Below are 13,804 nucleotides of genomic sequence, written 5' to 3'. Positions count from 1 at the left end.
TATCCCGTAAATGGAAAAATATGGTGCACTCTTGGACATCATGGCAGAATTGTATTGCAACAACTTTTCTGCTGTCGAAGGTATTTGGTTGAGCTACAGTCTTACAGACTACACACTGTCAATCTAAATGCAATGAGAACAGTATATTTCACAGCTTATGTTATGCACAGGAAGATCTAATTTTGACACAGGCGTTTAAATGTTGCATCAGAGAAAAATTCTTGCAAATACAGTGCACTTTCCGGAAGAGCATTCAGATAAATTGCAATACAATTGTCATTTTGTGTTGTAACCTCACATATCTACAGTATATTCATAGTGAAGTGAGGGGTAAAGCTTTAGTTTCTGGAACCGTGTTGTGTAAGTTCAGGCCAGCCCAGTCACGTTTTGGGAACTGTAGTCCTTCTCAGTTGTTTTGACTCTTGAACTACATTTCTAAACTAGTGTCTTGGGCTGACCTGTTTCTTTAGAGCAGTAGTTCTCAAACTGTAGAGTATTCCAAGTGGTCCACGAGTTGATTGGCTGATTTAAAAAAACACAACTAAATAAATAACTATGTAGCTGACAGAATGCACCAAAACTGAATTAACTGACTTATTAATAAACTCAAAACAATGAATTGGGTTCAAATTTATCTGTAAAGTTTTTTGTTGTTGTTGTTGTCTTTCTTTAATAATGTTAAACTACTGTTCAGAGGTTTAATAAGATTTTTAAGTATGTTTGAATAAAAGTTGAACATAAGTAATTTTGTAAAAGCAACTAAGTAAAAGTAATATTGTGAAATTTTAATGTAACGGTTTTCTATTTCGATATATTGTAAAATGTCATTTAATCATGTGATGGCATTACTCCAGTCTTCAGTGACACATTATCCTTCAGAAATCATTCTTATATACTGAGATCTGGTGCTCAAGAAACATTTCTTATTATTATCATCAAATATTTTATGTCGAAAACAGTTGTGAAGCTTGATATTTTTGTGCAAACAATGATACTTTTTTTTTTCCTAGAAGATTTCTACTTTAAATAAATGCTACTATTTTGAACTTATTATTAATGACATTACAAATGATCAATTTAATGCTTCCTTGCTAAATAAAAGTATCAATTTCTTAGAAATAAACGTTACTGACCCCAAACTTTTGAAGAGTAATGTGCACTATTATTCAAAGGAATCAAAAGACTAATACATTTCAATGTTTTTGAAAGAAATCGACACTTGCGATGTATTAAATTGATAAAAAAAATACTGATATTTAAATGTCACAAATGACCAATCTAATTAAATATGACTTCTTTATTATTCAAACTCTCTGTTAGTCCTGTGCAGCACTGTTCACAGTTTATGAGATATTTATAAGACTGCACCGGTATAATACCAGTCTGTTTTTCTGAAACTCTGATGTACTCCTCATTTTGTTCATCTGGGCCATCCACGTCTCTCTGTGTTGTTTAGTCAGTGTACAGAAAAACCTTCATCTCTCAAAAGAACAACAAACTGGTGTGTTTCTGGAAAGACATTTTTGAGTTTGGCTATTTTTCAAAATGAAGTTTGACTTCAAAATGTACAGTGACATGCAAGAAATTCAGGTGTACTCAATACTTCAGCAACTGAAAAAAAGAGACTGGCATTTAAACACTTCATTAAGCAGCACAATCATTTTAGACTGTACTATTAATAAGAAAAGTTTTTCAATTACCAAATTTACACATCAGAAAATGGAGTAATGGCTGAAAACAGGGATTTGCAATTGCAGGTAACATTTTTATTTTAAAATATATCTAAAAAAAGAAACCATTTCAAATAACTGTAATATTTTACAATGTTTATGTACCTTGATAAAATTAATTTTACTGTTCATTGGTGAACACAAAAACGTTTGTAATATAGTAGTGTAATTGTTCAGTCTAACTTTTTGTGAGCAAACACGGCTCATTTGGGCTTATTAGCTAAACATAGCAGTATGGGTAATTTCAACAAAATTATGGATCTGTAAAATTGAGACTAAGATTTCAAGATAAAGGGTAAAAGATAAGGCTAATTTGTACATTAGTTGTATTTCTCCACCAGATCTGGGGCTGTTTAAGTGGTCCACTGCCTGAAACAGTTCAAGAGCCACTGCTTTAGAGCAACACTTGATGGTTCACAATGGAAGATTGAACTACAGTATCCGTGCAGTTTTATTGTGAAAGAAAGAAGGCACTTCTGGTTCAACTTAAAAGTGAAGGTTGTCGTCATGGAGATGTCAGATCAAGGCTGCTAACATAATGCAAAACAAGCCTTCAACATGCACAATGGTGTCGTAGATGCGTGGATGATAAAAACACAAGCAGCATTCAGTCACAGTACCGTACTTCAGACGAGACCCTCGCTAAAAGAAAAGAAACAGAGAGGAGACAAGGACAGAGGCAGACGGAGACACGCTACAACTCCACAACCACGCGTCTTCGCTTTGACAACGAGGAACGGAAAAAAAGGGTGTAGGGTGGGGAAGTCAGAAAAACGGCAGGGTTGGTACGGATCGCTTAGAAGAGGTACCACGACAAAATAAAGCCGGAAGCATATTTGAGAGGCCAAATTGGGGGTAGGACTTTCACAGAGCAGAGCAGATGTGCCTAAATGTGTGTGTACGTGTGTGTGCGTGTTAAGACTACAAGCTAAGAAACGAGGCTAAGGTGGATGCTCTCACCACGGAGTTGTACTGCGTCTCACAGTAAGATCTTACTGTGAACTCCATGTCCTCCTCCTCTTTCTCCTTAGCTTGTTTCTCAGGTTCATCCACATCCTTCTCCTGCAGGTAGGTGTCCTGATCCTGAGGCATATATGACATCTCGTCCTTATTTTTAAACTCAAGACTCAATATGGAGGGGGGCAGAAGAAGGCCTAAGATGACCTGGTGGACGAAACAAGCAAACACAGAGCTTAAGAGAAAAATCCACTGTTATTTTCATTATTTAGTACTCAGTAGACCGATTCCTGCAGTCACACAATGCTTGTGGTGATGTAATACCGGTCTCACCCTTTCTTGATACAATAGCACCTGTGAGACATGAAACATTCAGAGCTCAGTGGTGATATTGACCAAAGGCAGAAATAATTCATGCAGAAAGCAAGAGAAACGCAAGGAGAAGCCCTGCACAGCTTGTTTTTAGGGACTGCTATAGAGTATACAGCATAAGGTTGAAGCTTTGACTGTTCATATGTAAAAGATTGGGGTCGGCTGCATTTATTTGCTAAAACATACAGTAAAAACAGGAATATTATCACAATTTAAAATAACTGTTTTCTATTTTAAAGTGTTTTAAAAGGTCATTTATTCCTGTAATTGCAAAGCTGAATTTTCAGCAGCCTTTATTCTTGATTTCTGTGCTGACTTGATGTTCAAGAAACATTTCTTATTATTATCCCAGTTGAAAACATTTAATCAGGAGCTGCAACAAGAACAACACTGTATATTCTTCCTAATAGGTATTGGATGGTTTCCGAAAATTTTGATTGACTAGTCTAAGGCGATCATGTCAATTTTGTCCTTTCACATCCTGAAGTAGCAGTATGCCAACTGTCCTTTTTTAAAAAGTCCCAAGAATGATATGGTTCCACTAGTCAGTTCACTTTGTGGTCCATATCCCTTTGTATTTTTCTACTATTGTATATGCCACCATTTCCCATTTGTATGTTGTTTTCTGGAAGAAATTTGTAGAGATCTGAATACTGAAAACAAGGTATTTTTCCATAACTTTGTGAATTTCATTTCTGTACATAGCCAACCAGTTTAATTTGCACATCTCGTAACGCAAAACGTTACTGTCATTTTGGTGTCTCTCGAGTAAGAATGATAATTAGACTAGTGATTAAGCAATCTATTAGTGTATTAAAACATCAGTTGCAGGTCTCATATTGATGAGGACTTCAGATTCAGCTATGAAAAGACTCACTTTGGTAGACCGTGTCACCATATATATGCCAAATATATATGTTGAATGAATACCAAATACTATATAAAAAAATACGAACCCAGAGTAAGCTCTCTTCAATAACTGATATTACTGTATGTAAATCATTAAGATTACAGTCTCAGAAACCTTTCTCCCGAATCTGACCTTTAGGCCAGAGTTCTTGCGCATACGCAGACGTCCCATCCACATGTCGGTGAGAAGCATCTGGCTACAGGTGTGGGCGATGAAGTCCCTGTGCTTGGCAGCCACTGCCAGCTGCAGACAGGTGGCATTACTCCAGTTCTTCAGCTCGTAGGTTAACAGCTTCATGGCCATCTGTTCATCCTGCTTATACGACTGATCGAGCAGCTCAACAGCCAGCTGACCAAACTCCTTACGGATAAAAAAGAAAAAAAGATGGAATTTCTGTGCCACATACACATTTATATGCACATAAACACATAAGATTACCTCTACACACACACATACACACACACACACACACACACACAAAAAAACAGCTTGTTTTAGGTGTAGAAGCAGGATAAGCTAGTCTCAAACACCATTACTATAAGAACATTTACATTAGGCTTTTATGAATTTTAGAGAATTCTTTGTGGTCAGTCACTGTGCCTTTGATGGGATGCCAGTTTGGAACATAACAGATGGTCTCCCCAAATCCTCATCTAAATGCTCATCCTTGAGGTTACTAGGTCATCATAACACATCTTTACATTCATACCTTGAGTTTTGATTGAGCTCCTGTGAAATGTCATCTACCATGTCGTTCTCTGACGCTTCGTGGGCCATTGCTTTACAAAGTTTACAAGCCACCAGCGCTTTAGCCATGGCCTCCTCGCCATGCTGCCAGAAAAACAGGGCCATCTTCTGCCGCTTCATCAGCACTGCCCAAACCATCAGCTCATGGAAAGGGAAAGGGAAGTGATTGATTTCTGGGTCATCCAGGTCAATGTCTACTTCCTCCTCTCGCTTCTTTGTGGTCTTCTGACGTCCTCGCCTAATGGGCATGTCATCCTGTATGATAGAGATTTTTAAAGTAATTAATTTTTTTCCTTATAAAAATAATAAAAATAACCACTGAAAATTTAAATTGTAGGTCATTTATCATCCTGGTTTGCTCTTTTCAGCAGTATTTATTGATTATATGTAACAGCTACAACATTATTATTATTTATTTATTTATAATTAATATGAATAATTATTATCTTTTGTACCTAGCTATTAAATATTATATATACTTATTATTATAAAAATATATTCATATTAAAATAGCAAAATAGGACAATAAATGACCTATAATTTATATCCTTAATCTGGTTACTAATAGTAAGAGGACCATTAAACACAAATGTAAGATAATTATAGGTAGTTATAGTATTTCAATTGTTTTTGTGAAAACCTCTGAACATGCAATACAAGGGGCATTTTCATTGTGAACCTTCATTACTTGAATCTAAACCTCTAAATCAAAGGAGAGCTTAAAGAAAGCATTTCAATGAAACTCAGTGGGGATTTTATTGGGAAGCAGTGGGATACATGAAATTAAGAAATAAATCTCACCTCCATTCCAAGCAGCTTCAGGGCTTTTGGCTACAACACACACAAAAATAACAAGACACGTTAGATTTGATTTATGCATTTTCCAAATCGTTTCACCATCCTTCTGGTGCACATGTAAAACATGGCATGTTTAATGAGTAGATAGGATTCTTCATGCGATGCAATGATAAATTTAGAGCATCTCTCTGGTGGCACCGCAGATGTCTGATCTATTTCAAGCCTATATGGCAGCATATGTAGAACTATGTATGTGCGAATGTGCATGTGAGATAAAATGTACTCACAATATTGAAGTGCACAAATAGATTTATGATTACACACTCTCAGACACACATCGTTTACTAGAAATCTACTAGTACAGATAAAATGCTCATGTGACATTGGTGTGACGGAGCAGCAATGTTTAATGTCCTCACACCTGAAATCCGTTCTGTGACAGAGGGTCGAGATTTGTGACTTACAGTAGATGCTTGAGCCTTCAGAAGTGTTTAAAATGTGTGAGAAAATTAGATATCATCCAGGTGTCAGTGGCTTGAGAATCTGTCTTGACTCCTGTTTACTCTGCACTGCTGAAGTGCCGCTATATAGAAATTTGCTCTGCATGGAGTATCTAGTTTGTTATGTGCCATCTCTACGTGGCAACTCTGATGTGAAATATTTTATTCCCAGGTGGGTAATGCTGATAAAAAAAAAAAAAAAAAAAAAATTATGGAAAACTGAGGGAATATAAACTGCAAGTATAAAAAAGCATATTTTTATTGCATTTAAAAGTGAATGTATATTTTTATGGGTCATCACCCAGCTACAAAAATGTTTTAATGGCATATTTAAATAATACAAGAGTTTTATAATATTCATAATATTTTGAAATTCTATTAATAGGCCTTTCACGAAAATTGGATGGATGTATATATATATATATATATATATACACACACACACACACACATATATATACATATATATATTGTGACGAGTCAGCTGCCTCCTCCCTGATAATCACCGGCACCCCGTCCTAAATCGCCGCCCTTCACCAGGCTCCCGATAGGAGTGGGTGTGGGAGAGAGGAGGGGCGCTGGACGAGTCAGGGCTGGCGGCGTGTGATGGGGCACACCTGAAGGAAATGGAGCCTCATCACCGCCGCTGTTTAAAAGCCCAACGCGCCTCTCCTCGGGAGACCGGTCTCTTTCCCCGTGCATGCACACTGGTGTCCTCGTGGGTCCAGGAAGGGTGCGTTGAGGGACTCCCGCGCCACCAGAGACGTGAGCTGCCGGACCCGCGGTCCGGTCGAGAACCGCACCCGTCTACACGGCCGTCGGGCCAGGATGCCGGGCCGTCCATCCCCTGCAAGCGCCGCGGCCAGCGAGGAGGATGAAGCCGCTAGAAGAAGCCGCCGCCCCCTCGCTCCCCGGACCGAAGAGGGGAGCGCGTGCGGCCGCCGGACTCCGCCCCTTACCTGGACCCTTCCTCCATGAACACTGCCAGACCCCCACGAACCCCGCAGCACGACGAGGACACCAGATTCCCTGTTGTTTTGGACACTGTTCCCCTTTTGGACACTTTATTCCCCCTCTTTTTGGTTTTTCTGTTAAATAAAAAACCTCTCCGAGGCCTGACGCCACGCCCACTGTGTCTGTCGTTGGCTCGTCCCGTCACTATATATATATATATATATATACACACACACACACACACACACACACATATATATATATATATATATATATGTGCACATATTTTATGACTACTTTATTCTCTATACCTTTCAAACTCATGCTTAAAATGTTACGACTATATTCTCGTAACATGGCTATTCCAGTCATGCTGATTTGGCGCTCAAGAAACATTCCTTATTATCGTCACAGTTCAAAACAGCTGTGCTGCTTAATTGTTTTTCCTGCTTTACATTTTTTAGGAACAGAAAGTTTTTAAGAAAATAGAAAGAACGAACAGCATTTTTATGAAAGAATATTTTTGGTATGTAGGTATTTACTGTTACTTTTAATCTATCCTGGCTAAATATATATATATTTTTTTTTTCAAAACAAAACAAAGCAAAGCAGAACAAAATAAAAATAAAAAACCTTTCTGACACCAAACTTCTGAAACTGATTTTCAACCAATGTTCCTGGAGTGGATGGTGCTAACGTGACATCTTTTTTCTTGTAATGTTACAACTTCATTCTTGAAATCCCAGTACAATGCCCTTTTAGAGCTACATGCCATTTTGTTTAATAACATACTCTTTTGGGTCCAAAAAGGTTGTGATAGAGGGTGCGAAATCTCTTCCTGGTGTAATTGCAGCGATAGGCTCCGCCCATGAGGTATTCCATTACCAATCCGATGTCAATCAGGCTGATGCGGTAGTCAGGGGGCAGATTACCCTGAAGACAAGAAGGTTACTCATGGCAACACTGTACCTGTGCCAACAGTTCTGGTTATGAAAATACAAACAAACGGTAAGGTCAGAAACGACCCATGCACTCAACTTCATACACACCCATACATTCTCACTCCACAAACACACCAATAGATTGCTAAAAGGAATCAAGATAATTGAAGAAGATTTTCTGATTCACCTTGAGGTAGATCCAACTGAACCCTGGATATTCTTGTGGAAAGAACACACAAGGTCAGTGAGACAGAATCATATTAAAGGGACAGATATCCCACTATGACCAAGCAAGTCTAGAATCAGGGTTTGGTGCCATATTGAACTGATCATAAAAAAACAATGAGCCTCTCTACAAAAACAAAGAGTTGGAGTGTAGGAGAGAGAAAGGAGCAGAATGGAGTCCAATAATGGGCAGGACAAAGAAAGAGCAGAGGGAAGTGATAAGGAGTGATGCCTCAGTTGCTAATTTAATGATTTGACACATCTTTACGTTCATGTCGATATTAGTGAGCTTTTCTAATTAGAGAATCCTTATCAGGGTGTTGAAATTTTAAATTGTAAGACTTAACAACATGAAGCGAACATGAAGACCTAAGATTCCTCCTTTCATTAGATCTACGGGCCAAATCCCTTTCAGCAAAATTACATCCCACATCCTGCCTTCAGACTATGATAACTAGACTCTGCTCTGGTTCTGTAATTACCAACGCAGAGCGACCACAGATCTTCTAAGCTGGGCTAAATACTTCAACCTCAGCAAATGCCACAAAATGCTTCAACTGGCTGATCAGAATCACAGGTGAAGCTACATTTCATTTGTGCAAGAAATGCTGTGCTAGAATCAGTTGATGCGACACCCATTTTATGCTATACATCATGTTAATATCTAGGGACACAGAGAAGTCAAAGTACAAAAAAAGGCTTTTTTGGACAAAGAGAAGACTAGACCAAAAACCTGCACTGAGGTGTACCTGCACTGAGTCGAAATTGCAGTTCATGCACAAATGTCACCACATAAAGAAATCACCAGAGTGCAAAAAGAAGGCAACCGTGTGCCCCATTATGCCTTGAAAATGCACTAAGGAATAGTAATTAAGAAACACTAACTACACACGAGTGCCCTAAGAAGCAACAAACCCATTGTTCTGACTGTTTTATAATCTGAAAATCACTGAAACGAGCAAGAGAGGACACAGACAGAAAAAAAAAAAACTAATTGGCCAAATCTCTCTGTCGGGCTAAGAAGCAAGAACGACACCTTTGCTAAATGTGCAACAGAAATCTAATACTAATCTACCACTTACACTCACATTCTGACATCCACTCACACACATGCATACACACACACACACACACACACACACACACACACACACACTCAGCTGCATGCACAGTGAGTTCTTACCTTTTTCACATCTCTGACAAGGTGGAACAAGGTGTTGGATGGACCATGCCTCTATTTAAGCCATACAGAAACAAATATAGCCTTTAACAATCAGTTACATCCAACCACAAATAGTACTTGAAAAACAAATAAGAAGGATGTGTAGATGATACCACTGAACTGCCCCTTTATGAAGCTAAATCTACCTGCTATCACCTTTAAAAAACTATCCATGTAGTTAATGTTAAACGCTAATACAAATCTATAATCAGATCTACATTGTATCACTCACATTCTGCACATCAAACTATTACACTCATGACATCCACACACACGCATACAACACACACACACACACACACACACACACATACACACACACTCAGCTGCATGCACAGTGATTCTTACCTTTTTCACATCTCTGACAAGGTGGAACAAGGTGTTGGATGGACCATGCCTCTATTTAAGCCATACAGAAACAAATATAGCCTTTAACAATCAGTTACATCCAACCACAAATAGTACTTGAAAAACAAATAAGAAGGATGTGTAGATGATACCACTGAACTGCCCCTTTATGAAGCTAAATCTACCTGCTATCACCTTTAAAAATACTATCCATGTAGTTATATGTTAAACGCTATATTTTTGTTTTTTTTCAGTGCATATGTATATTTTATCACTTTCTTTTTCAATCTATTTTATATATATATATATATAGATATATATATATATATATATATATATATATATATATATATTCCTGTAATTGCAAAGTCGCATTACTGCAGTCTGCAGTCCCACATGATGAAAGAAATCATTATAATGTGCTATTTTGATGTTAAAAAAAATATTCCTTATTATAATCAATGTTGAAAACAGTAGTGCTGCGTAATATTTTTGTGGAAACTGTATATTTTTTTAATTTACTTTGATGAATAATTTTTTTTTTTTTTTTACTTTTAAATGGTAGTGTATATATGGGTAAACAGACAGTACAGTAAGATCCAAAAGTCTGAGACCACACTGAAAAAATCTCCTTCAAATCAGACATAGCTACATTACCGTATTATAGAGCTCTTCAAGTCTGGACAGCGTCAGGAAGCGGTGCATGCTCACTCCATTCTCAATCAACAGCTTCACAAAGTCCACTCTGTCCAGCACCAGTGCATCCAGCATAGACTGCTCTAGAGAGCCCACCTAACCACACATAAACAAAGCTTACAGGTCCAGAACCCACACCACCGGCACAAAATAAAACAGACATACAGGTGAACAGCAGTGAATCAGTTTCATGAACTTTAATCATGATCACCATCATTAGCATCTACTGTGTATAATTAAGAGTCTGAGTCCCATCTTTAATCAATATCTCTGTATCTTTATCTAAATGAATTACAGAGTCGGAGTGAGTGGATATTGCCTACAGGCCACTGCTGTCCATAAATAAAGATCTGGCTTCGAGCGATGTCAACTCTGTTCCAGGCCAAAGCCAGGCTCAGTTGATCTGGAGCTGATGCATTGGCCCCTGGACAGAGAAGCAAAAGGGCACATAATTAAGGTTAGTTCATTTGCTTTAACAAAACCATCTTTAAAAGCCCTGGGGAATATGTTAACGAGAGCATACAGTATACAATGATGGATGCAGTGTGTAACTAACTGCCTATTAAACATTACTAATCTTACAGTCTGATGTCTTCAAAATCATTTGCATGCTTAAACCCCCTTAACTCCCATTGATTGACAAGCGCCTCTCACAGCAGAGAATCCTAAGGAATCCCCAGCTCTCGCATCATTATAATGCATAGCGTCATGCCTGTTTAAAAAAACGATTCTAAAGATAAATCATAGAGAAAAGCACTCTCCAGGGTCTCTGTCTCTTTGCTCCGCTTCTGCTTCAAGCTAATAAACCTTCCCCCTGAGCAGCAGGACATTTGTCTTTACTTACTCTGGCCTGCTGCTTCTACATTTACTTTTATGAGGGTAATCTTTCCAGACACAGTCTATTAAATAGACACCTCCATGGCTTGTGTAGGTGTCGCTATGTATTAAACCATATTTGCATAATCTCAGTTAAGTGCTCGAAAATATCCTACCCGACTCCGTTTATGGGCTTTTAAACCTAAAATACGGACATGGAGGTCTGTAATACTCGGAAATGGCCATGAGGGGCACCTTGCGCTTTTGAAGTTCATGATGTATTTAGTAACTATATTGATGCCAGATGAAACAAGTCCTCAGCAACAGGAAGGCACTGTATCAGCAAAGATTGGTCACATAATTATGTATAATTAAGTCTCTGAGGATGAGCTTTAATTGCTGTTTTCTGTTGCTATGAACTCTAGCAGAGGTTAGCTTTATGTTCTCGCTTTGATTTCACACTACATCATAATAAATCCTGACAGTTTCTGTATTTGTCAGATATTCACAAGTGTGTTCAATGAAAAAAGGGATAAGACTGAGCTAGTGATAAAAACGAGATCTAATATTCCATGTTTCCAGTCATTAGCATATCATTTACTCTCTAAATTAGCAATCAAATGATTCACTTAGTTTGCTATAAAGACATTTAAGATAAAAACAAGCTTGCATTTTAAAGTACATGCAAGCACTAGTGATATAAATATGGTCTAAATGAATCAAAAATACAATACAAATATCAGTTTTTTTGACTATATACCAACTGATATACATCCCTTATACATTAATTTAGGAAAGAGAAGAGAGCTAGGAACTGCATGAGTAAATCATTCTTTAGATGCGCTGCACAGTACTATGAATTATGCAAAAGCCATGCTGCTGGTTTCAGAGCTACTCATGGAGCTCTTGAAGAAAAGGCTTCACTGGGATCCCATCATTTGATATAGATTTAAAAGTGGGTCTTTAGAAGCACAGCCAGTAGAGCTTGCATTTTACTCACTCCTTTCAGTGTTAAATGTAATGTTAACCTGACAATTGCAGGCACTTAAAAGTTGGTGGGCAGTAAAATGGTTAGTGTGTTATCAGAAATATCTCTATTCTTTGGATGCAATCGATTTATGAAAGATATAACATTACAAGTAAGATGGGGAATAGTACTTATAGTTTTATGAATGTTTTGAAGGGCAGAACCTGGAGGACACTTCTGTGAATCACTTGGAAACTCTCATAAAGATGTTTGAGATAGCCCTCGTCATTATTTTGCAACCAGGTATCACTATTTAAACCAGGGGTCTTCAAACATTTTTAGGCCATTGATCACTTTTGGTTTATATTAAAATAGGGTTATGTTAAAATAATCATAATTAAAGTAATAAAAACACAAAAAAACAAAGATGTACAACATTAAACTGAAATCACCTTTAATATGGTTTTACAAAAGAAATACCAGAGGTACATATCAATTTGTAAGAGGTATGTACTTCAATGAATACAGTGGAAACAATCAAACATTTATTTAAACTTTATGAATTTCAGCTTTGGTGGAAAATTAAATAATATATGAGCGGATCCCCAGTGCAGACCCCCTGTTGAAAACCCTGATTTAAACCAACAAGTTCATAGATACATATAAGTATCCACAAATGTACAAATATTACCTTTCAGAAGTGCTGTTAGAATGGCCAGATCAATGTCCTGGTGTCCCTCTGATCCCATCCGAAACACTGTTATCTGAGGAAGAGGGATATTGCATTATTGCTGGCATCACATGTTCGTCACAACCGAGCGGCAACCGAGCGCTCTCTCTCGTGAAGCCAATAAGGAAGTGACTAAAACTGCAATTCATCGACTGGCCGCTTGAGGATGGCTGCAAAAGGGAGTCAGTCCCAAAAAAACCCCATGTTAAAATGCCCAACTTTACAGCAGAAAAAAACATGTTTACAGCCTGGTTCAAAAAATGATTTTGGTCTATATTGCTAATTTTGCCCTTTGTGACAACTGTGAGGGGGGTGAATTTTTTCATAATTCATCTGTTTAAATTATATTAAGCCTTAAGGTTCTGCATAATTAAGGGCGTGGCCACTTTAGTGACAGGTGGATTGCCGCTGCTGACAAATGCCGTCGCGCTAGGTGGGCGTGGCTTCAGCAACCAGCTCCCGCCTTTTTGCCCATTTTCGATTTTACGGGAGAGTCGCGCGGTGACGCGCTGCCAAGATGGCGACGGCCCGCTCTGCACACTTTGAGCTTCAAAACCGCTATTGAGGAGTCTATGGATGACGTCACGGACACTACGTCCATATTTTTTTACAGTCTATGGTCACAACTGTTTGAGTATGATAACATGATAAAAGCAAATAAAAAAAACATCTTGACAATAGCAAAGAGAAATGACAAGAATAGAGCTAGATGAATTTACAGAAATACACTGCAAGCACCGCCATAACTGGAATTGCAGTTTTGTAATCACTGCAATGTCACATATGAAGGGCACCTTGCAGCACCATATGCATCGTGCGTGTTCAGAATTCCAGAACATATAGCGTACAGGCCATTAATCTAATGCCTGTCATTTAACCAATCCACCTTTC

General features: G+C 38.1%; 1 protein-coding gene across 9 annotated transcripts in view; it reads right to left on the bottom strand.

Annotated features, from left to right (window-relative positions):
* The window catches only part of trpm3 (transient receptor potential cation channel, subfamily M, member 3), a 144,414-nt gene that overhangs the window by 18,985 nt on the left and 111,625 nt on the right, over positions 1-13,804 (bottom strand). For 5 of the 9 annotated variants that reach the window (XM_042723889.1, XM_042723893.1, XM_042723885.1 and 2 more), the window contains 9 exons: positions 12,875-12,947; positions 10,724-10,824; positions 10,362-10,496; positions 9,705-9,755; positions 7,761-7,901; positions 5,518-5,547; positions 4,679-4,971; positions 4,102-4,330; positions 2,691-2,894 (listed from right to left, as the gene is read on the bottom strand). In XM_042723889.1, coding sequence (XP_042579823.1) covers positions 2,691-2,894; positions 4,102-4,330; positions 4,679-4,971; positions 5,518-5,547; positions 7,761-7,901; positions 9,705-9,755; positions 10,362-10,496; positions 10,724-10,824; positions 12,875-12,947 — 1,257 coding nt within the window. Of the gene's footprint in view, positions 1-2,690; positions 2,895-4,101; positions 4,331-4,678; positions 4,972-5,517; positions 5,548-7,760; positions 7,902-9,317; positions 9,369-9,704; positions 9,756-10,361; positions 10,497-10,723; positions 10,825-12,874; positions 12,948-13,804 lie in introns of all 9 variants that reach the window. The other 4 variants (XM_042723887.1, XM_042723891.1, XM_042723894.1 and 1 more) reach the window with 2 other exon arrangements.

The sequence above is a fragment of the Cyprinus carpio genome, chromosome B5 (genome assembly GCF_018340385.1).
Source record: "Cyprinus carpio isolate SPL01 chromosome B5, ASM1834038v1, whole genome shotgun sequence".
Classification (NCBI taxonomy): Eukaryota; Metazoa; Chordata; class Actinopteri; order Cypriniformes; family Cyprinidae; genus Cyprinus; species Cyprinus carpio.
The sequence above is the reverse complement of the archived record's forward strand: the minus strand, read 5'-3'. Positions and strand labels throughout refer to the sequence as shown.